The sequence below is a fragment of the Chiroxiphia lanceolata genome, chromosome 19 (assembly GCF_009829145.1).
Source record: "Chiroxiphia lanceolata isolate bChiLan1 chromosome 19, bChiLan1.pri, whole genome shotgun sequence".
Classification (NCBI taxonomy): Eukaryota; Metazoa; Chordata; class Aves; order Passeriformes; family Pipridae; genus Chiroxiphia; species Chiroxiphia lanceolata.
This window is the reverse complement of record NC_045655.1, coordinates 2079187-2102081: the sequence shown is the minus strand read 5'-3', so window position 1 is coordinate 2102081 and position 22895 is coordinate 2079187. Positions and strand designations below refer to the sequence as shown.

General features: G+C 47.5%; 1 protein-coding gene across 1 annotated transcript in view; it reads right to left on the bottom strand.

Moving 5' to 3' along the window:
- STX8 (syntaxin 8) overlaps nucleotides 1–22895 on the bottom strand; it is a 108111-nt gene that overhangs the window by 30869 nt on the left and 54347 nt on the right. Inside the window, exon 7 of the mRNA XM_032706808.1 lies at nucleotides 9356–9457. Coding sequence (XP_032562699.1) covers nucleotides 9356–9457 — 102 coding nt within the window. The remainder of the gene's footprint in view (nucleotides 1–9355; nucleotides 9458–22895) is intronic.

The following is a 22895-nucleotide window of genomic DNA, read 5'->3' as shown; positions in this document are numbered from 1 at the left end:
AGGGAACGGAGCTGGGAAGGGGCTGGAGCAGCAGGAGCAGCTGAGGGAGCTGGGGGGGCTCAGCCTGGAGCAAAGGAGGCTCAGGGGGGACCTTCTGGCTCTGCAACCCCCTGACAGGAGGGGGGACCGGGGGGTCGGGCTCTGCTCCCAGGGAACAAGGGACAGGAGGAGAGGGAACTGCCTCAAGTTGTGCCAGGGGAGCTTTAGACTGGATATTTGGGAAAATTTCTTCACAGAAAGGGTGGTAATGCATTGGCAACTGCCCAGGGAGGTGCTGGAGTCCCCATCCGTGCAAGAGTTCAAAAAACACATGGATGTAGCACTCAAGGACATGGTTTAGTGGTGAACATAGTGGTGGTGCTGGGTTGATGGTTGGACTTGATGATCTTGGAAGTCCTTTCCAGCCTTAGTGATTCTGTGATTCCATGTTTCTAAGTGATCACTGGTTAAATCTGAGAAGCCAGAGCTTGGTGGCAGGATGGAAGAGGCTGTGGGTGGTTCTGGAGGGTCTCAGTGCCACAGGACAAACTGTCATTAGCTAAAGTGATCTGGTTAATGAAGGCAGGACTGATGCACCCAGAGCTCCAGGTCTTTCCCTTCCAACTGAGCATTATCTGGGTGTGCATCCCAAAATTAGGTGCAGCACCCACATGACTGCCCCACAGAAGGGAAAAGTGCTATGAGCAACCCCAGGCCTGTCCAAGTAACCTGAGCAGGATGGAGGTTTCAGAGCAAACTAAGAAAGATTAATTAGAACATGAAACGAAATGGTAAACAGGGTGGAAAACACTGGGACTGCACCGAGGGGAAATCAGATCAAACAGAGTTAATCAGGTTAGCCGGGAAGATAATGAATTTTCTAGACAAAGGAAGTGTGATAGAGCCCATCCACAAAGACTTTAGCAAAGCACGTGATCCTGTGCCACGTGGGAAATTCTGAGAGGAAAAAGATGGGGATTAGCAGGAGTGTAAGGGCAGGAAACTGGTGAGAGGCGAAGCGGCGTTGAAAGAAGGACCAGAATGGATGGAGGTCACGGGCAGAGCTCCTCCAGGAATGGTCAGCAGGCTGATCTTAGTAAATGTTATTATTAATGGCCTTGGCACAAAAAGTAAGTGTGCTAATGAAATCTGCTGATGACACAAAGTTGGAAAGCAGCATCAGCACAGAGGAAAGCTGGGACAGAATGTAGGGGAAAATGGGTGACTCTGAAGATGAATGGAGGAAGGTTGGAATTCAATGGGATGAAAGAGGAAGCAGCACACTGGGGATAAACAACAGTTTTTGCTATGAGTTGGAAAGAAAATGAACTTGGGTAGAAAATGTTCAAGAGTGAGAAAGGGCCAAGCAAACAGCTCACAACAAAACTGACTGAGGCACCAACATACTGCAATTGAAATATTTCCAGCAGCCAGAGAAGTGCTAGAGCCAGTGGGCAAGACATCGTGAGAAGGCTCCCAGTTCTTGTGGTTAAAAATCCAAAAACTTCAAGCAGGAATAAGTGTAAAAAAGACTTATCAGCAAACAGATTAATTGAGGAGATTAAAATGTAAAGACACTTGTTCTGCAAAACAAGCCCTGCAAAACAAAAGCTGGGAGGGCACACTGAGTGATCTCTTGGACACACACATTTGAGGGCAAAAAATAAAAGAGGGGAAAGAACTATTCAAGACACCAGAACAAGGGCTGCACGTGGGTAACATGAAGTATCCCTGACAAGTCCAGGCTGGAAATAAGTTTATGACCATTTCAGCCTTCCAATAGGAGTAATGGGGGGGAAAAAACAAGCTTGTTCTCAGAAATTTATCTTGAAGGGATCCTCTGACCCAGAAGGCTCTTCTTGTCCTTTCCTGCTCAACACACACAGAGCTGACACCACCAGGACATGCTGTGCTTCCCACCTGGAAGGAGATTCATAAAGCAACTCCAAACCACCTCTTTTTTACAAAACCTCCACGTTTATGACCACTTAGGTCCATCCTCTTTCAGCAGCTGAATCCATTTCCACACCTCAGCATGAGCAATTTTAAGGCAGATACTTGAGTAGTGAATATTGTGCGTGTGAGGAGGAGGAGGAGGAGGAGGAGGAGAAGGCTCAGCAAGGCCATGAGCTGGCTGGAGGGTACAAAGGCATTGGAGGAGTGAGTACCAGGCTGTGGGACACAGCAAAGGCATCATCTCACACCACAACTGACCTTGTTCCAGTGGATCCGCTGAACTGGAAACACCCTTTGGGATATTCCCTCACACCATTAGTCATCCCCTGAGCTCTTCGCCTGCCCTTTGGGGGCTCTGAAGTAACAAAGCCAAGGAAAAGTGTTTCATATTATGGCAAGACAATAAATGAACCAGAAGTCTTAGATAAGCAATGTGCCAAAATTACTGGTTTGTTTAAAACTTGTTCTATTAACGTAATTAATGATGTCCCTAAGCTAATCTGCTTTGAGGTTTGTCTGGTGTCTAATGAGACTTGAGCTCCCATTTCCAGCTCAGACTTGAGTTGCCTTCCCCCCTCAACAGGGCCCTTAATTGGGCCTCTCTAATGAGGCTGGATGCCCAAGTAAACTTGCAGGAGCTCCTTGTCTTTGCAACCTCCCCCTCCAGCTCATTTCAGCCTCAATTAGCCAGGGGGTGCAGAAGTCAGTGGGGCAAGGAGGGAGAAAGAGCAGGGCTGCACCCACCAGGTGCTCCCAAAACCAGGCTCACCTCTGGCAGACCTGCACTTCCCACTCACAGCTTCCCTGTACTCTCCTGTACGAGCCCTGTGAGGGGAGCAAACACCTCAGGGAGCTCAGATGGGAACTACAGCACTGGGGGGGGATGATGCACAAGGGAGCAGGAGTAGTGGGAAGCTAAATCCTGCAGTGAGATCTGCTGGACTCCTGGTGTTCCCTGGCAGGCTGGTAGGGAGGGCTGCTAGAGAAGGGAAGAGGGAGACAGAAAATCCCAGATGGAACTCCATGGCTGCCCCTTGGCCACCTCCCCGGGCTGCTCTGCCATGAGGTGTTGGCACATTTCAATTCACATGAGATAGAAGGAAGAATTCTTTTTTTTACCATGAAGGGGGTAAGGTCCTGGCACAGGTTGCCCATCCCTGTGGCTGCTCCATCTCTGGAAGTGTCCAAGGCCAGGTTGGATGGGGCTTGGAGCAACCTGGGCTAGTGGAAGGTGTCCCTGCCCATGGCAGTGCCCATGGACTAGATGGCCCTTAAAGGCCCCTTCCAAACCCAAACCATTCTGTCATTCTATGATTTAAGGCACCAGTGATCAGCAAAGACACCACAGATGAGCCCAGTTTAACCAACAGATTCATCATTCCTCCGCTGAAGTTTCTTTTCAACTTTTCGTGCAGGGGAAACAACTCAGAACAAACTTTTCAACGTGTAATTGCTTAAAGTGGAAGAAACTAGAGGAAGGAAAAGTTATAATTAAAAAAAAAATCAGGAAAACATATAACTTGCCAGGCCAAGAAAACTCATCCCAGTGAAGGCTGGACAGGTGACTCAGCCAGTGCAGTTGTCAGGGCAGCACTGGGGAGGAATATCGGTGTTAACTTCTCCAAGGGTCAGATTGCAGGAAAGGCTGATTTAATGGCAACTGCACCAGCTTCTCCTCTCCACTGAGAAAAAAACAAATGGATGGGGACTTGCTCATCTAAACACACAGGATACGTCAGAGGAACAAACCTGAGCAACTGCCATCCATAATTTATAAAACAAATTAAATCCATGGCAAAAATAACCAAGACTTAGAACAGAGAGATCACAGAATCTGGCAGAAAAAGGCCCCAGCCTGCATGAATCATTATTTTGTAGAGGAAGCCTTATATAATCCAAGCTACTCTGTTTTAAAACAAATCAAACCTTCCAAAACCTCCAATTAATAGGTTTGGCAAAGCTCTGTTTTTAACAGAGTGTTTTGGTGTTTTGGTTACTTGGTAAGATAAGAAAAAACCTCACCTGGTACAGAATAACTTCACAGTAGTCTACACCCCGCTTTTGGCATCCCCCAAACCCTCCAAAGGAAGGCAAAGGGGAGATGAGAGCATCTACCTGGGGCTGAGGGAGGTGATTAGATTGCATTGCCATCTTGTGGAACAGGAGAAAACCAAACACAGGGAAAAAAACTGCTCAGCCACCACTGCAATGGGGTGTATTCCACAGGACACAGAGCCTGGCCCAGCTGGGGATGTGCTGGGGTTGTTCCTCCTCATTTTCTGTGTTTATCTGAAAGGTCAGAGGGATGCAGGCAGTGAGAACTGCACAGGCATGGTCTGCTCCCCCCACACTGCTCAGAAGGGGATGGATATGTCTGTCAGAAATAAGAGTTTGCTTGAGTTTGCTTGTTTTTACTGTAAGGAAATCATAATCTTCTGGGTTGCTGGCCCAGGAAACAAAAGCAGCCTTTCTGCTTAGCTATGGGAGAGCCACCAGAGAGTAGCTTGGGTAGGACCACACCAATCCCCAGGTGCCCTCCCCAGTTCATGGTCTAGTTCAGCAGGACCTGAGGAACATTTCTGACCCCACACATTGCACAGCCTGGTTGCAACTGCCTCCACACGTGTCACATGTGCCAACGGGGCTCCCAGGAGTGTCCTGGGCCACTAAAATAATCCCTGTGACTCCTTCAGAAACAAACACTTCAGGATGCTTTTATCCCAGAGCCTGGTTTAACCATCCTTTCTGCAGGGAGCTGCCTAGTTGTGTCTTTAGGTAAAAAAAACAAAAACAAAAACCCACTACAAAACTCAAGGATGGGGGGAAGGTTACCCAAAAGCACCAACTGGTGCCAGGCTGGGAGCCAGGGGAGGAGTTCACTGCACTGGTTCTTGTGTTCAGGAAATGACTGGCACTCAGTGCTCTGGTCTGGTTGACAAGGTGGTGACTGGGCAAAGGTTGGACTCGATGACCTTGAAGGTCTTTTCCAACCTCAATGATTCTGTGATTCTGTAAACCCTATAACCCAGCCCAAAGGGACAAGGGGTGGAGACTGTAATGGATATAAACTTTAAATTGGTGTAACCCATGCTTTGAGTTGTATGTTATAGCAAACACCTGAATCAAAGGAGGAGAAGCCCTACAAGAAGTAGCTGCAGTGCAGCAGTGACCCGAGCTGAGCTGGCTTTGGTGGCCAGTAACTCCACACAACACACCAGCCCCTGTCCTGAATGGCCACCAGAACAGATGGAGCCCAGTCATGGACTAAATGAACTCAAGGGATGTTTTCTGGGCTTTTGTGGGCATTTTACAGATATTTCATGGGGGCTGCCCACAGACATGGTATCTGTTATTGCATGAAAGGGTGGTGGTTAATGAGGATGTCCTGGATGGTGACACAACAGTGTGGACTAAGGAGTGGGGAGCGTGAGGTTTGGCTGGGGTAGAGTTAATCTTCCTCCCAGTAGCTGTGGTTTGGATTTGTGCTGGAAGAGCATTGACAGCACAGGGATGTTTTCCTTATGGCTGAGAAGGGCTTACACAGCATCAATGCCCTTCCTGCTCTTCATCCCACCCCACCAGTGACCAGACTGGGGTGCACAAGGAGCTGGGAGGGGATACAACCAGGACAGCTGACCCCAAATGACCCAAGGGATATTCCAGACCATATGGCACCATGTTCAGCAATAAAACTGGGTGGAAGAGGTTGTTGGGGGGGACCACTGCTCAGGGACTGTTTGGGCATTGGTTGGTTGGTGGTGAGCAGCTGTTCACATTTGCATCCCTTGTCCTACTTGGGTTTTATTTCTTCGTTATTTTCCTTTTCATTACAATTATTCATCATCATCATCATCATCATCATTATTATTATTATTATTATTTTTATAGTTCAAATATTTAATTGTTTTTATCTCAAGACATGAGCTTTGTCACTTATGCCCTTCCAATCCTCTCCTCCACCCCACCAGGGGACAGTGAGTGGGTGGCTCTGTGGGGCTGAGCTGCCAGCTGGGGTTAAACCACAACATTCCCCAGCATCTCAACCTTAATTATACTTTCATTTCTTTGCTTATTTTTTAAATGCAGTTCTTAAAAGGACATTCTAAGGGTTAAAATTCCTAATTAAAAAATTACTGAGAAGTGGTTAATGAGTGTTATTCTGCATAAACCCCTGAAGGTGCCCAAACTGGAAGAGAGAGGGGACAAACAAACCCATGAGCATCAGTGGTGAAACTGAAAAGTCAGGACTGTGCACGCAGACATTCCCGGAGCAAAGCTGGCAAAGGCAGCCTCACATTTCACTAATGATTTGTGTGAACATTTTGGTGAAAGCTCAATGCAAATTCCTGAAATCTAAGAAACTTATATTTCCTACCAGCCCTCCTAATGCCCAGGACACACTGAGGAGGAACCAAACAATGCCAAGCAGTGTGCAAACATTTGCCTGCGGATGACTGATGATTTTCAACAATAATTTCATAAATGCAGCAGGCTTGAGTATATCTCATGGTTATTCTTCTGCTGCAATCCCTGGGAGTTCCCACTGACACCAGTGTGGGGCTGCCCAGGGCTACCAAGGGAGACGGGCTCGGAGCGGGACAGCCTTCCTGGGGCAGGGGCAAAGGCTGGGACTGTCAACAGCTCTTGAGCCAGCAAGAAATATGGCACGGAAAATAAGCTGCAAATGAAACAACCCTGAAGGTTTCTGCCAGGCCCGAGGATGGACAGAGGGGCAGAGGCTGCTCCTGGCAATGCCACCACACCCGTGTGCCGGGCAGGTGACACCGACGTGGCACAGGCCACTGGGAACAGCCTCCAAAGCTGGAAACGCTGTTTGCATGAGAGAGAGGGATGTTGAAATATTGATTAAAGTTGGATTTCATCAGCCATACTTTGATTTTATGATGATACTGGCTGCTAACAAAGACACACCCATTAATGCATGACATTCTTGCTTGTAAAACAGGGATTATTCTGCTGTTCCTGCCAGTGTGATCCGCTTGTATCCACAGCCCGTGGCTCCAGTGCAGGCACTCAGCAGGAAAAAAGAAGGCATTAGGATTCCAAAAATGAGGGAAAAACACAGAAACAGCCACATGCTGGAACAATGTGGAGACTGGGTCTGAGCAAGGAAGGGGTGGGCAAGGGGGAAGACTGAGCACTTCACCTTAGTTTAAATCCAAAGTAAAACACCAAACCCAAAGAGTTACTGAAGATTTTATCAATTTAAACTAAATGTTAGAGGGGGGGGAAAAAAGCACTCTAAAAGAGTTACCTAGCAGGTGCCAGTTTTCCTGCTGCCTGGATTCAAGGAATAATCATACATACAGGGAGAGTTTTTCTCATCTTAATACACTAGTTCGCTTCCAGTGCCAGGGATAAGGGTGGAAAAGGGATGGGAAAAATGCCATTAAAGCCTGTGTCTTCCAGCTTTATTGTTCTAAAACTCGTGCTTGGGCAGAATGAAGCAGCTATCTGAGGCAATATGGTGTTTACATATGCCCAGATTGTTATGCAAACACAGGAAGACCTATTGGAGCAGAGAGAACAGGCACTGGGGGCAGTGCTTCTCACCACCCCTTGCAGAAAAATGTTTTCCAATGTGGAAAGGGTGAGAGAGGTCACCCCCAAGGAATCCAGCCCAGGATCCTCCCAGCCTTCGCCTCTCCCATCCTCCTCCTTCCTCCTCCTCCTCTCAAATTCCCCAGGCAGCCAGCACGGGCTTCCCAAGTTAAAGAGACAGGCTCATCATCCAGCAACATGTCTGGGGGGCACTTGCATGAGGAACATAAAAAAGGAGGGAGAGATCCCTCCTGGGTGAAATGGGACTCCCTGCCTGCCCTGCACAGTCACATCCCTGCTCTCGTGCAGAAAACTAAACCACAGGAATTAAGGGGAGACTCCAAAGGCACACAGGGGTACTCAGCATCATTCAAGTGCACTTAATTTTAAATTAAATCCATCTTGCATCAACATTAAAGATCTAAAATAAAGGAGTCAGTCATGAACTCTGCAGTCACGCCTTTAGTTCCATCTGTAGTCGGTACGAGAAGAATGGGAGACAAATGCCTCTGACAAGTCAACTTTAACCTCCACAAGAAGCCACAGGTTTTCATCAACCTATATCAACCAAGCTTTCAAAAAGTTATCGCTGATGGAGAACCAAATAAATCCCTGGAATATACTGTCAGTGCCTGAAAGATGCCTCTGCCAGCCTAAGCTCAGGAGCTTCTGCTGCCAGATCCTCACTCTACAGGATAAAATCTCAAACAGGTACGTGACCAAGTCAGCTCTTGACTTGCTCTTTACTAAACTACACAAGCTGAATTTCAATAACTTCTGACCGTAAGTCAAATTTCTACCAAGAGTTTTGAGCCTTCTGGCACGGCAAAAATGAACCACAGGCAGCAGAACCAGACACGCTGCTTCCAGCAGTGAACTGCCACCATGTCTCCCTGTGGACTTCATCCCTCCATCAGTCACCCTCTGGACACAGAGACACTTTCTGCCATCGCCCACAGCATCGTCCCCTGGTCGCTGCCATCAACCCCCAGCTCTTCACCCGACAGAGGAAACCTGCCTGAGATCATAACCTGCCTTGGGCTCTATGGAAAGGGATACCAGTTTAGCTTGACCAGCTTGCAAGTAGCTTGAGGAGTCCCCAGGAAGGATTTCATGCCTGGCAGACTCTGAATGCTTGGTTAGGAACACATTCCTGCAGGACAGCACCAGAAACACCCCTGCGGCTTCGCTCCCCGCTGTGACCGGTTTGTGAGAGCCGGTAGCAAGTTTTTGTAAACCTCATTAACACACACCACTCTAATTTCAGGCAACTTCCAATCAGAATATTGTGCAATGCTGGAGTCAAATGGCTCAAGGAAATTTAACTGCACCAACAAGCAGCAAGCACAGAGAGTCAAACCTGCACATCAGCAGAAGCCTAAAGAGGTGGGATTTTTGGCTTTAAAAGAAGCTGTCCTGGGGGGGAACACACTGCACACCAATTAGTAACAGTTAATAACTGCACACCATCAATTACTAACTGCCCTTATATATAAATATATATTTATATATATTTGTATGTATATATATAAAAAATATATATATATATAAATAACACCTGTTTAATCAGGTGTCTTGGTGTAGGAGGTGTTTTCACAAAAGGTTGTGCAGATGGTAGGGAAAACATTCAGCTGTTTGACTAAAAGTCAATGCCTCTCTCAAAGAGGGAGTGCTTTCACAGACCCCCTTAGTTCAACTGTTAAACTTCCAGGAGTTGCCACGGGGTACAAAATGCTTGGATTTGGTGGCAAAAATTTATAAGTCAGAAAAAAGTCGGTGAAAGAAAAAAATAAGTGCTAAACAGCCTTAATTTTTGTTGTACACATCCAAACTGGTTTGTGCTCAAGCCAATCCCTACCACAGGAGGTTGATTTCTTGTCCACCACCTTCACGTGCCGGGTCTGGTTGCGGATCCTGTCGTCCGTGTTTTCCACCAGGTTAGTGAGGTCATCGATGATCTCTGGGGAAAGAGAAACATGAGCATCAATCTCTGAGCCCCCACAGCATCACTGCTTAACCAGCTCCTGCTGGAGTCTCCAAAATGGAAACCAGCTGCATCCTTCTGTCCTCCAGCAGAACAGAGCAGTGCCCACGTGCACTGAAAGGTCCAAATCCTGGGAAATACTCCACACAAGAGACTTCAGACTCAGTGCATTCCCCCACTGCAGGAGTGGAGTTAAAAATACAGCCTGAAGCAGCAGTATCAGTTTAGACAGTCATGGAGTATAAGATGATGGCAGCACATCACAGCTGTATAAAATGACCACAAAGCACCAGCCAAACTAAGGGAATTAGTCCACACGGAATCATAGAATCATCAAGGTTGGAAGAGACCTCCAAGATCATCCAGTCTGAGCATCAAGGGCCACATCCAGAGGACTCTTGAACACTTCCAGAGACAGTGACTCCACCACCACCCTGGGCAACTTATTCCAAGGCCTGACAACCCCTTCTGTGAATTTTTTTTCTGATATCTACTCTGAAACTCCTGTGGCACAACTTAAGGCCATTTCCTCTCATTCTTTCACTTGAGACATGGCAGAAGAGACCAATCCATACCTCACTACACTCTCCTTTCAGGTGTAGAGGGCAATGAGGTCCCCCTTGAGCCTCTTCTTCTCCAGACTGAATGACCCGAGTTCCCTCAGCTGCTCCTCACAGGACTTGTGGAACAGAGCATCTCACCACTGGGCCAGGACATCATCATTAAACCCCATCCAGAATCATCATCCTCACAAAGGTTTCTGAGAGCACTCACTGTGGTCCCGACCACGCAGCCACAGAGGGCACAGTCAAAGCCCTGCCCTGGTTCTGTTCTGGAGCTGTAGGGATGGCAGCTCTCCTTGCAGCCCAGATGGTCTACTGGGGAAAGGGAAGTGGGCAAAGCTTCTCCTCCTTTCTAATTTTAAGACAGGGGAAGGAAAAACTTCAAGCCAACCCACCCTCCACCTCCTGTAAGCGATGTAATTTAGTCACGGGAATCGGAGCAGGTACAAGGATTACACCAAGAGCACTTGGTGGGTCGGGATTTTTTAACACTGGAAATTAAAAGCCACATTCAGGCACAGAATTTCCTTCTCACTGGCTGTCATGCTCTAATTTCCTTGAGACACACAGCCAGTGCTTCGTGCCGGGTGTGTGAACACATCACGTCTGAGCTGCTCCGCAGGCAGGAATGGCTTGCTTTGTGCATGAGAAATCAGGAGGACAGCAGCCAAACTCTGAATGATACTGCAAAGCATCTTGCTCTGGTTACACTTCTAGCACTTTCCCACTATTGATCACTGTCTCACTAAGTCCAGCCTGTCTTTGAGCCTGGGCTGGGGACAGTGGCCATGCCAGCTGGTGGGTGCTGTGCCCTCAGCTCCTCTGTACCCCAGCAGGTCCTGGCACTGCATCTCTGCTCTGATGAAATGGCCCATAAGCCACAAAAGCAGAAGTTAGAGCACACAGCATCCAGTCAGCAAGATATACTGATATTCTGCTCATATTTATGGACCATAACCCCGTGTGGATGCTGGTTGAGGGTTAAAGAACACTTAAAGAACACAAGTCCCATCAAATAGGACAGGGCCCTTATTAACCAGCCTTTACTGTTTTGACTATTAGTCCTTCAAATAAGAGATTCCCCAAAGTACCTCTACCAAAAGGGGGATGACATTGAAGAGGGCATTTATTGTACTTCCAAAACTTCCCTGTGACACTAGAAGGAAATCTTGTCCTTACAAGGGTAGTGCCAGCATGTGACATTAGTTCCTGCAGCTTCCCAAGCACACCAGCACCTCTCTGCCTCCATCCCTCTGACACCAGCACTTGAACAGGAATGGCTTCCTCCAACATTCACCTTCCCACAGCAGCAGATCACAGAAACTCCTGAATTAGAAGGACCCACAAGGACCATCCAGTCCAAATCCTGGCCCTGCACAGACACCCCAACAATCCCACCCTGTCCCTCAGAGCGTTGTCCAAACCCTCCTGGCGCTCTGGCAGCCTTGGGGCTGTGCCCACTGCCCTGGGGAGCCTGGGCAGTGCCCAACCAGCCTCTGGAGGAAGAACCTTTTGCTGAGATCCAACCTGACCCTGCCCTGACACAGCTCCAGCCATTCCCTGGGTCCTACAAGTTAGTTATGGAGGGTGTTTATGTCCTCAGCTTTACCAAGGAACAAGTACTCTATCCAGATACAGATAAAACCAGTCTGATTGTACATACAGATAACAAAAGACACATAAAAATAACCAAAGCTCTGCAGACACAAAGGAAATATCAAAGGCACATGTAGCACGGAGGTTTTACTCTCCCAGAGAGCTGAGAGATTTAAGCATCATCCTTCCAATGCACGTTTCAGTCTGCTCCACAAACACTGTCATCTTCAGTGAATCCCTATGTAAAATGATAGCAGCATTAAAAAATCCTCTACTTTGAAAATACACAGCTTTCTTAAAACATGAGCTCCTGATTCATGTGATTCATGTCCCACAGCCTAAACCACCCCCATATTCACACGAAGGGAGGGCAGAGGGCAAACATCAACTGTTTCCCTGCATGTGCAGCCTCAGTGTTATCCTCTGGATCTGACCCATCCACCACTCCTGTGGTTAAGCAGCACCACCCCACCACTACTGCTCTATTCCAGACACAAACTCTCCTTATTTACGAAGTTGTTAATAATACTCGAGATTTTATTGCTCATCCTACACCAAAACACATTTCCCCAAGTGATGGTAGGGATTTTGCATGAGCTGCAAGGTTTGTTCAGTTTGTAGTTCAGATATTCACTCTCCTCCCTCTCCCACCCAATTCTCCCAGGTCCAACATCTGCAAAGCCAACAATATTTTGGGGAAACTTTATCTGTCCTGTGTGATTCAGCACTCAGGAAGAGCAGGACAATGCTGCCTGCGAGGGCAGCCTTGCTCATGTTTGCCTCTAAATGAAAAAAGTGCCGAAAGTTCCCATCGTTGTCAAGGACAAAGTGATAAGCATGCTTGGGAAATAAGAGACTTTCCTCTGCCAACACTGACCAGACCCTCCTTGAAAAACATCCTGGTGAACAAGCTGGAGCTAAATGAGAACAAATGTGAGCAGGAAAATTTTCTGTCATCATTTCAAAGCCCAAGGCACTGCAATTGGGATTATGTCTAGAGCCTCTCCTTTCCCATCCCCCTGTCAGGAGCCAATTCTGAGCCAAAGAACTGGGCTGGAAATCTTGGAAGAGGCATTTGTCTCTCTGTGTATATGTTTCTTGACATGACCAGGTTCCAGGGGAGCAGGGCACTTCACCCAGCACGTAGCCCAAAGCTCAACAAGCAACCAGCCCTTTGATGTGACGTGCAGTTAAGACCTGCAGAAGTATTGGGGTGCTCATGGCACAACTAGAGGGTCCTCCCCTCTGCAGCTGTGCTGGGGCTGAAGCAGGGAGGAAGCACAGGGAAGTTCTCACCCCATCACCAGTTGAACCAGAAGTCCAGTCCAGCAGGTTCCACAAGCTGGAGGGCCTTTACAACCACCACCACCCTGCAGAGAAACATCCACTCACCCTCTGTGCCCACCAACACCCTGGAGAAACATCCACCCATCATCTACCCCCACCAACACCCTGCACAGCAACATCCACCCACCCTCTACGCCCACCAACACCATCGAGACTTGCACAGAAAGATCCACACACCCCCCTCACCAACTCTTTGTGGTGACACTCGGGTTTAGAGCAACTCTCGACCTCTTGTAAATGAGAACATTTCTCCCCACTCCAAAGCAAAGGAAACCCAAGGGAAATACAGGCTGTATAAGGCTGAGTTGAAGATCAGTAATGAATTTCTAAGGTAGGCAGAGCTGCTGCCAGAGAAAATTAAGTCCATGGCTAAGGAAGTCTTCAGAGCACTGACAACCCCATTGGCGCTCCACAGGCTCCCACCTTTCCTGATGGATGACCCACCTGCAAACCCCTCTGCCCTTCAAGCTGGCAATTCCATGTTCTATCACTTCCTATTTAGCTCACTATGCAAGGGGCAAGTTAAAAAAAAAAATGGACAGAGAGGTGAAAAGAGGGAAGGAGCGAGGTTCCCCCGTCGGGAGGGAGCAGACGGGAGAGGCAGGCTGGCTGCCGAAGGGCTGCCGGCGACCTTCCAAAGGACGTTCCTGTAACACTGCACTGCAAACCACAGCTCAGCCGGCAACACAAATTTAGCCAAGGTCTTCTTTCAGGGAAGCAGGAACCTGAAGCAGAAGATAAAACCCACTGCACAACCCCAGAATTAAAATCTGAGTCATTTCAGCGCAGCTGAAGTGGGGGAAGTTTGAAGGTCGCTCGCTGCTGGAGGTGAGAGCAGCCAGGAGGGACTTCTGCTCAAAAACCAGTGGCACAGCCTTCCCCATCCCTGCACACGTGTCCCTGTGCCAGGTGACAGCCATCAGCCAGGACTGTTGGCTTTGGAGCTGCCCAGCAGCCAAGGCAGCCAAAAACTCCATGCAGGGAAGCACCAGGTCTCTGTGGGAAGGCAGAGACAGGTGGGTGGGCACTACCAGGTCTCCTTTCCTCATTCCTGCAAGGCCACAGCAGGGAAACACAACCTGTCTCTACAACTCTGGATGCTTCTCTGGTGATCACAGTTATAAAATCTGGGCTGGAGCCCTCAAAACAGCAGGATTTCTTCAGAAAGGTGGGATGTATCACCAAAAATAGCAGTGGGATCTGAGGTCAACACATGCACACCTGAAACCAGAACAAAAGTCATGGAAGGTCTTCATTTTGTGGACAGAAACCTGTCTGCAGTGTTGCCCTTGCTCCTGCAGCTCTGGGACCAGCAATGGAGAGGGCATAAGCAGCCCTTTGGGAAACTGGGATGAATTCCACACATGGGCTTTACAAAGAAAATGCACGATCAGGGAACAGCGAAGCCAGGAGATGACAGGGAAAAATGCAGGTTGATATATTCTGAAATATGGGATATTTTTTTGTTAAAAATACCAGAGCAGCAGTTTTTGATCTTAGGCAATGTGTTTTGGACAGTGCAGAGCAGCCAGGCTGAGTGTGGGTCCAGGGTAGAAGAAGCATCCCTGAGGAAGAGGTGGGAGAGGCCAGAAGCACAGTCAGCCCTCTCCCATTCCAACACTAACTCTGCCTCCAGGAAGGGAAGAGATGTCTACCAGAGAAAGCCTGAGCAAAGGGAGGGAAAGCTCCTTCATTTTTTTCAAAACCAAAGACCAAATAAATTTTGGGTTTGTTTAATATTTTACATTAAACAAAATATATTTTTGCCCACAAAGACAAAAATCACTTAATCATGTCTGAATTTGTCATTGCATCAGCTGTCACAGCCTGGAAATTAAAGTTTCTAAGCTACAGCTGAACACAAAGAGTTTAAAAAAACCTGCTCTTTGACTTGCTTCCCCAGTCCCAGAAAACTGAAGCACTATCAGTGCCTCCAGTCAACTTCCAAAGCTTCAAGAATCCACTGATTGATCCTGGTCAAGACAGGACTGCTCAGAGATGCGAGCACAGAAATGTTAAATATTCCTTTCCACAGTTTTATTGAAATGGAAAATGAACAGTGAAACAATCACAAGCACATTTCATGTTGTTCTATCATGCTTGGCTTTGCATTCCCAAATGATACAGTACAGGCTGAGAGAGTTGGGGTTGTTCAGCCTGGAGAAGATTTTGGGGAGACCTCAGAGCCCCTCTGAGTGCCTAAAGGGGCTTCAAGAGAGCTGGAGAGGGACTTGGGAAAAGGGCCTGGGGGGACAGGACAAGGGGGAATGGCTTTAAGCTGAAGGAGGGTAGATTTAGATTAGAGATTAGGAAGAAATTCTTCCCTGTGAGGGTGGGAAGGCCCTGGCACAGGTTGCCCAGAGAAGCTGTGGCTGCCCCATCCCTGGAAGTGTCCAAGGCCAGGTTGGACGGGGCTTGGAGCCACCTGGGCTGGTGGAAGGTGTCCCTGCCCATGGCAGAGGGTGGAATGAGATGAACCTTAAGGTTCCTTCCAACCCAAACCATTCTGGGATTCCATGAAAGGTTGAGAAAGACGATCTTTATATCACCTCTGAATTAAACAGTGGTATCATAAATCACACCAGTGTCACATCTTGCTGCACCCAATGTCTGGGTCCATCCACGTGCCTGTGTGTGTATGTGTGTGTGTTTTGACAAGGATGTCAAATCCTTCCCTGGAATTGCAGGGGAACAACCACCTGGGAGCAGCAGTAAGGGTGTATTTATACCCATCTTTAAACCCACATCTGCTAAGAGGTAGAAAAATAAAGATTTATGCAAAGGACGCCAATAGGAGACAGATGATTAAAAATGGAGCAGAAGAAACTGTATGTAATCCTAGGAATTTCCCAGAAAAAAAAGCTCATTCTTCATATCCTTTTTTCTTCAGAGACTCTGCCGCTGCCATGAAAATCAGAAACGTTCTGTTTGAATTCCTAAAATCACCAATACCTTCTGTAAAAAGCTGGTTCTGCTTCTCTCCAGCCACAGCATGGATAATTTCAGTGCCTCCCACGAGACAGGAGCCCCCCACATTAGAGCCATAAGTCATCCCTCCAGGACACGGCCGTATATCCCACCACAGCTGGGATGCACAGGATGGGAAAGCAAACCCTGCCTGAGCCAAGCCAGGTGCTGGAATAGCCTCTGGTGTCCAAATGGGTCCTTCTGCTTTTCTCCTCTGTTCCTCTTCAGAAAGGCCATAAACTGCAGGCACTGGGAATGCCCACAGCCTGTTAAACAGCACAGCACAGACTATGGGTCCCCATCACAACCCACACCTGCCTTTCCCATATTCCCAACGTCTCCATTGACATCTCTAACCACCCTTCCCACAGGTTTGAGGTCGGACGTCTCTGGCAGCTCCATCTTCTGCCAACCCAGCCATCAAGTCTTTCTACAGCTGGTCAGAAGTTTTCCAAGGGAACACTTTCCACTGGAAAACCGTTTGGCAGATGATAAAAACAGCCCATCCCAGAGCTCTGCACGCCTGGACCGTCGCTGTTTCACCTCCTTGATGATGCCCCTTATGCTGAAACACAGCCCTGACCAGCTTCAAGTGAACAACCAGCTTCCAGCTTGCAAATGAAATTCACAGTTTTGCCAACAAAACGAGGAGCCCAAGCTTTTCCAGAGAGCAGAAGCCCCTATTCCAGCTCCTGCAGCCACTCCATCTTTCCTCCCTTTCCAGCCCTGGTGCCAAAACCCCACCAGTGCCCAGCCGGCACTGCTCTGGTCCAGCAACGCTGAAGGCAGAGGAGCGAGTCGACTGTGAGGTCATGAGATCACAGCAGACACAAATTCACGTTGCCCCCTCCTCTGCAGGGCCCAAACATCAACGTGCACATTCCAGCCAAAAAAGCTGTCACCTCGGAGATGACAAGTGACGTGAAGAGCAGCACGTGGACACGGAGGAGATGCTCCTGTCCAACAGCCCTGGGTGCTGCTGCTCTCAGCACCACAGGTCCTCTGTGCTGTTCCTGCTGTTCAGGAGCTCATGAGAGACAAAACAACTCCTTATGGAGAAATGTGAGCAGTCCTTTACTGGAGTGAAAGCCAGAGAGAGGCAGAGATGGAGAGCTGGGCCATTCCAGGGAATACTATGTGTTATTTTGCAGGAAACCTCATGGGTTTTTCCCTCTTCTTTCCTCACTCAAGAGCAGGAAAATGACCCGGCTCCTCTCCATCCCGTGCCTCCCTGCCTCTCCCCATGTCCCACACAGCTGCAGCACCTTTCTGAAGGCAGCTGGGAGGGGTTTTTTTTAAATCACTTTCCTTAATTCCTGGAGTCCCTGGGAATGATGACCACCTCTTCCCATGGAGTAGCACAGGCTCTTGTGCAGAGTTCTGCTTGCACACATGAATTACACTAATGGATTTTCTTGTTTGTTTTCTTTAAAACACCTAAAAAAGCCTCATTTGGTTTTGGCAACTCCCTCTTTGATTTGCACTCGTTCTGTCTGTGGAGTAAGAATGTAAGAAACCCAAAAGCCAAGTGAGAGTGACCACATGAATTACAGCACCAGCAGAGAGAAACAACCCCGGGGTTCGATGACAGTTCAGCAGGATGGTGTTGCTGACCAAACATTTCCTTAGAAGTGTTTGGATTTTCCGTGGATTTAAATTTACGGATCACCCGATAGTATTTATCGATGAGTAATGCATCTCCCCGGCACAGCCACTGAGTCATGGAACACTGCAGTCAGCCTTAAGAAAACATATAGAGCACTAAAATCCCTAACGTTTCATGCTACACAAAACCAATTACAATAAGGCTGGAATTCAGTGGAGAAGCCAAGCAGGCTTTCCCTCCCTCCTTCAGGTCTCTGGTGCCTCAGGAGAAGAGCTAGATACCAAAGAAATGAATCATATAGTGAATGCCAACCTCTATATGTCCAAACCCCATAATTACATGTTAATAAGAAAGCAAAGCATTGTTCCAAGTGCCAGGGCTATGAAATGAAGATTGCAACTAATGTAAGTACATCAGAAACCTAAAGAGCCTTAGCACGATGTGCCAGCTGTAATGTCAAGGCAGAGTGAAAAGAGAAAAATACAGTAAAAAAATACAAAGCCAAGAATATTAATTTCTCTCCCTTGCTGCAGCCCCTCTGAGGTGCACAGCTCTCTGTGCCACAGGCAACGTGGCACTGCAGTCCTGGGCTTCTCCTCGCCCTCCAACTCCAAGGTAACAGCCAGAATCCCACTGGTGTCCACACGGATCCAAGCTCGGTGCTGCTCAGGACACCGGGATACCAACACTTTCTGTTGGGATGAGGTTTGCATTTCAAGCAAAGACCAAGACTCCTCCCTCCACTGTCCCAAATTTAACTGAAGACATTTAATCTCTTCTTTGGCAGACCTTCATGTAAGCAGTAAAAAACCCCAAAATACTAACTTCTCCAAGGGGTCAAACCAACTTCCAGCTGCCTCACTCTTTAGCTCTTCTAATTTACGGGGATCTTGATGGTCCTTGGAGACAGTCAGGTTCAGAAGTTCTCTTCTGGGCTCCTGTTGGGAATGTGTCTCAATGTGCCACATGCACGTGGCAGTGCCAGAGCTACAGGGAGGCCAGAGGGGATCTCACCTCCCCCTGCTTCCCCTGCAGCTCTGTTGGGGTCCAGGTGGGACAAAGACATTTCTCTCCCTTCCCTGTCTCTGCACTGCTGGCAAAGCAGTGCTGGGCTGTTGGATCTCCAGGTGGAGCAGAGCAGGAGCTGCAGAGTGGGTTTGTGTCCACAGGCAGGGAAGGACAGCTCTTCTCACAGCCCACCCTCCATGCCCACATTAGCAGCTCGAGGCACTCGATGCATCAGCTGTCACAGCAGAAGGTCCTTCTCCCAACACGGACTCCAAGCCATGCCAGCCCTGAGGAATCCTTGCAGAGCAACAACTCCTGCTTCCCCGAGTTCCTGACAGCAGCTAAAAAGGCACAGACTGGAAAGAACAAGCTGCTCCAGAGTCCTGTGACCTCTCCTGCCCTTTGGGAAGTGAGGAGCAGCCCATGCCTCCAGCAAAACCCTCCCCACCAACCAAACCTTCACTATCCTCAGGGCTGACATGTGCTGAAACAAAGAGGAACCCGTTTGTTCTGCTAGAGAAAACTTCACCATCTGCTCCAAGGACATGTCCAGGACCACACACCACAGCCACACCACCTTCCACACCACAGCCAAGCAGCCTCACTCATCCATCCCAAAATATTTCAGATTGTATCTGGGTCAAACTTTGATAGCTGCAAGCGACACAGAATGCTTCATCCTCTCAAAAGCTGGTCCAGAGGCAGCAGATGGTGATTTGATAATGAGTGGAGGTGACACAGAACCAAGGCCACTGGAAGCTCTCAGTGGATCATCCACAGCTACAGAGCAACAGTGGGAAAACAAACAGCGGTATCAATTCCAGCTCACAGTTATTAGTTAAGAATTGTTATTCTAAAAGCACACATTGAGAAGTTTTCCCTCCTCCAGCTGCTTATTTTGTTTTATTCGAACAAAACCCATGGACATTAATTTTAGCTGGACTTAATTGAATAATTTCTCCGGGGAATAGTTCAGGGACAGTTTTAAAGCAGGCTGTTTCCAAGAGCCATTACTAATTGGCATATACCCCAGGGTCAGTGTGCCAACCAAAATAGTACATTTGAATGTTACTGGAACTGCTCTCAGCCCAGATGTGTTGAGAACTCACAGTGATACAAGGCAGGCAATAACTATATTCACATGATATGGCATTTTGAGTTTCCTCTCCCATTTATCTGGAAGGAGATAATAGTGTCCTTCACTGGAAGTATTTGAGTGTAAAGTCATTTGTTCCTCCCCTTTACTCCCAACAAGTGACCGTTCCTTTTATTAACCAGCACAGTTACCTATTATCAAACAGACATTAATATAAAAACAATATTCTTGTAGGAATTATAAAATATTGCCTCCAGTTCACAGCATGTGAAGTCCCCAGTGCCACACTCCCAGCACACTGTTCTGGGTGGCACTCCAAGTTCACAGCACTCACCGGGCTCCTTATACTTGTAATTAATACTTATTTTTATTCATACCCCAATCCTGAGTCCTCTAGTAATGAAACAGAGATTTTTAGACCAGGATATCAAAACTTCCAGCAAAATCTTCAAGTTACAGGGACAACGTCATCAAACTATTTTTCTACAGATTTGACTCTGGAAGAAAGCAAGGAAATCCTGCTAATAGATAAAATAACCATAAAATCTGCATGTCTAGGAAAGCCTGGAACACTTGAGAGGCTGGAAACAGAGGCTGGAAACCTACTTATGGGCTATAACAAATGGGTATAACAAATCCCTGCCAATCAAAACACTTTTCCTGCTACAATGTGTTTGTTCTCTGCAAACTCACAGCAGAAAATGAAAGGACAGAAGCTATTTCAGGCTCCACATTTGTTTGCTTCCCCTCTATCCAAAATTTAAGCAGGATTTTTAAAATACTGCCCGGTAACATTCACCTCTGCTTTCTTGTGGTAATTCTCTTTTTTCCCATGTTTGTACTCATACCTTTTCCATAGGTATCAACAGCTTTCATTACAAATACACATCAGTTGCCCTAATTCCCCAGGGTAGAAGGTTTAGCAATTCCCCATAAAACACTATTTGACAACTGAACACCTTAAGCTGAGATTTCCGGTCCATTTCACAAAATAAAAAAAAATAAAACAACCCCAAAAATACCAAACCCAAAACACCTAAAACCAAAACAACCAACACCAAAACAAAAACACAGAAAGAGAAATCTAAAAAAACTAAGTTATGCTCCATGCAGCTGTTGCCACTTTCAGATCTACTTGGCAGTCACTCCTTCTACACTTCATAAACTGTGGACCCATCCCAGGAATGTAATGTAATCCTTGTGGGTACCAGGCCTTAGTCCACTGAGAAAAAAATAAATAAATAAAACAGTGAGAGCATCTCATCCACTTGGGTCAGCCTTGACCTAGATCTACATCTTTCTTCCATGAGATAAAACCCAATTCTCATACATTTTTGCAAGCTTAACCACAGTGGATGCATCTACAGGAGGACTCTCTCAAAAGCCAGCACAAAATCTGCCAAGGGCTTTAGGGAACCAGGATGAGGAGCTCACAAGAATTTTGAGTTCCCAAATAACCTAAATTAGGATTCCTAAATAAGAATTCCGAATAACCCAAAGTTTTTTAGTGTTCTGGATAGAAAGAGGATTTGGGGACTGAAGCTTTATGAAGTGGCTGATAAACATCCAACAAAAGGAGGAAAAACAGAAGAGATTGAGAACAGCCATCTGGGTCACCCTGAAGTGATGGCACATCATGTGCCATCAGAATATCTTACAGTGGTTCAAAGGGCTTATTCTCCTGATTCCAAAGTGAAATATCCTGTCTGGAAAAGAAGCTGGGATGGGGAAGAGACAGTTGTTTTTGCTGCTACATTGAGTTATCCTTAATATCACATAATATATGAAATATTTCACACGAGACCTGTGGTATGAGGTTGCCTACTCAAGGTTTACTCACAGGAGGCGCTTCCATAAATCCCCCCTCGGCGTGCGGGACGCTGATGGATCACCTGCTCCTTCCTCCCAGACAAAGGGCTGCTCACCTGGGAGTCCCAGCAGAAGTTTCCCAAGCACCTCTGAAAGGGATAAACCTCATTTCTCAAAACCTGCCTCTGAGACAGCCCCAGCTCCAAGGATGGTTATAAATGACTTCATGTCATTTTGTCCCCACGAGAAAAATCACCGGATTGTTCAGCTTGGCTGGGAGAGGGGCAGGATCTCCCTGCTCCATGGCCAGAGCCTTCAAAGAAGGGAATACTGAAATTCCTGAGATGTCTAGCAGGCTGTGCAGGATGTATAAACTCATTCCTACTCCAATTAAAGAAAACTCCATCCAAAAAAGCAGGACCGACCCATCCCTGAGGTGTTAACACCATTTCCAACCCACGGGAACATCCCACATTTTTCACATTAAAAAAGCTTAAAAGTTAGTGAAACACTTCATTGCTGCCATGGTCCCTACAACTGAGAATTATTCAACAACTGGAGATTAAGTGCTCTTGGTTTCGATGCAGATTAAGGAAGATTGGAAAAAATGACCAGTAGTGTTGCTGCACAGCTGGAGCCCAAAACTGTACGGCACAGACTGGAACTCGAGGAGCAAAAAGGGACTAGAGCTCAATGTGCTGGTGTGGTGCTGGCCCCAGAGACTCAAGGTAAAGGGGTGCGTTCCTTTCCTTCCAGTTTCATTCATTTTTGGACCAGGCAGTGTCCCTCTCCAGTGGTACAGACACACGGACCAGGGACCTGCCACACTCCGGAGGCTTCTCAGGGTTCTCATCCCCCACCGCCAACCCTCGCCCTTCAAAAGAAGATGGGGCTTGTTGGTTCTTTTTCTTTATTTTTAAATGAAAACACACTTGAAACCTGATGAACACCTTCCCCCAGACAGACCAACCTGACCCACACATTGTGTCTGAAGGAGCAGCTCAAACACCACGAGCTCTCCCTCTGCAGAACCCCAACACCACACAGCAGCAGATGCAAAATCTAGGTTAAAAAAAATTCAGGTCCTGGCTCCTAATTACATGAGGGCTGCCACCAGCCTCAGAATTCACACAACTTTGTGAACACTAGGAGCCCACACAACCTTTTGATTGGTATTAATGTACAGCCCTAAGGAAGATGCCACCCTGCAGCCCACACCCACACAATGATGTGTCAGCATGCTGGGAACACGGCACAAGGGGTCACAAGGCCAGGAGGAAAGATTTTCTTCACCAGCCTGTCCCTTAGACCTGTAGGAGCTGAAAAGAATTCCAGGAAAGTTCACCAAAACCACACTCAAAAGACCAAACACCTCTGCCAACCGCTGAAAGCTGATTTCTACCAGCCAACAGGTACTGCTGG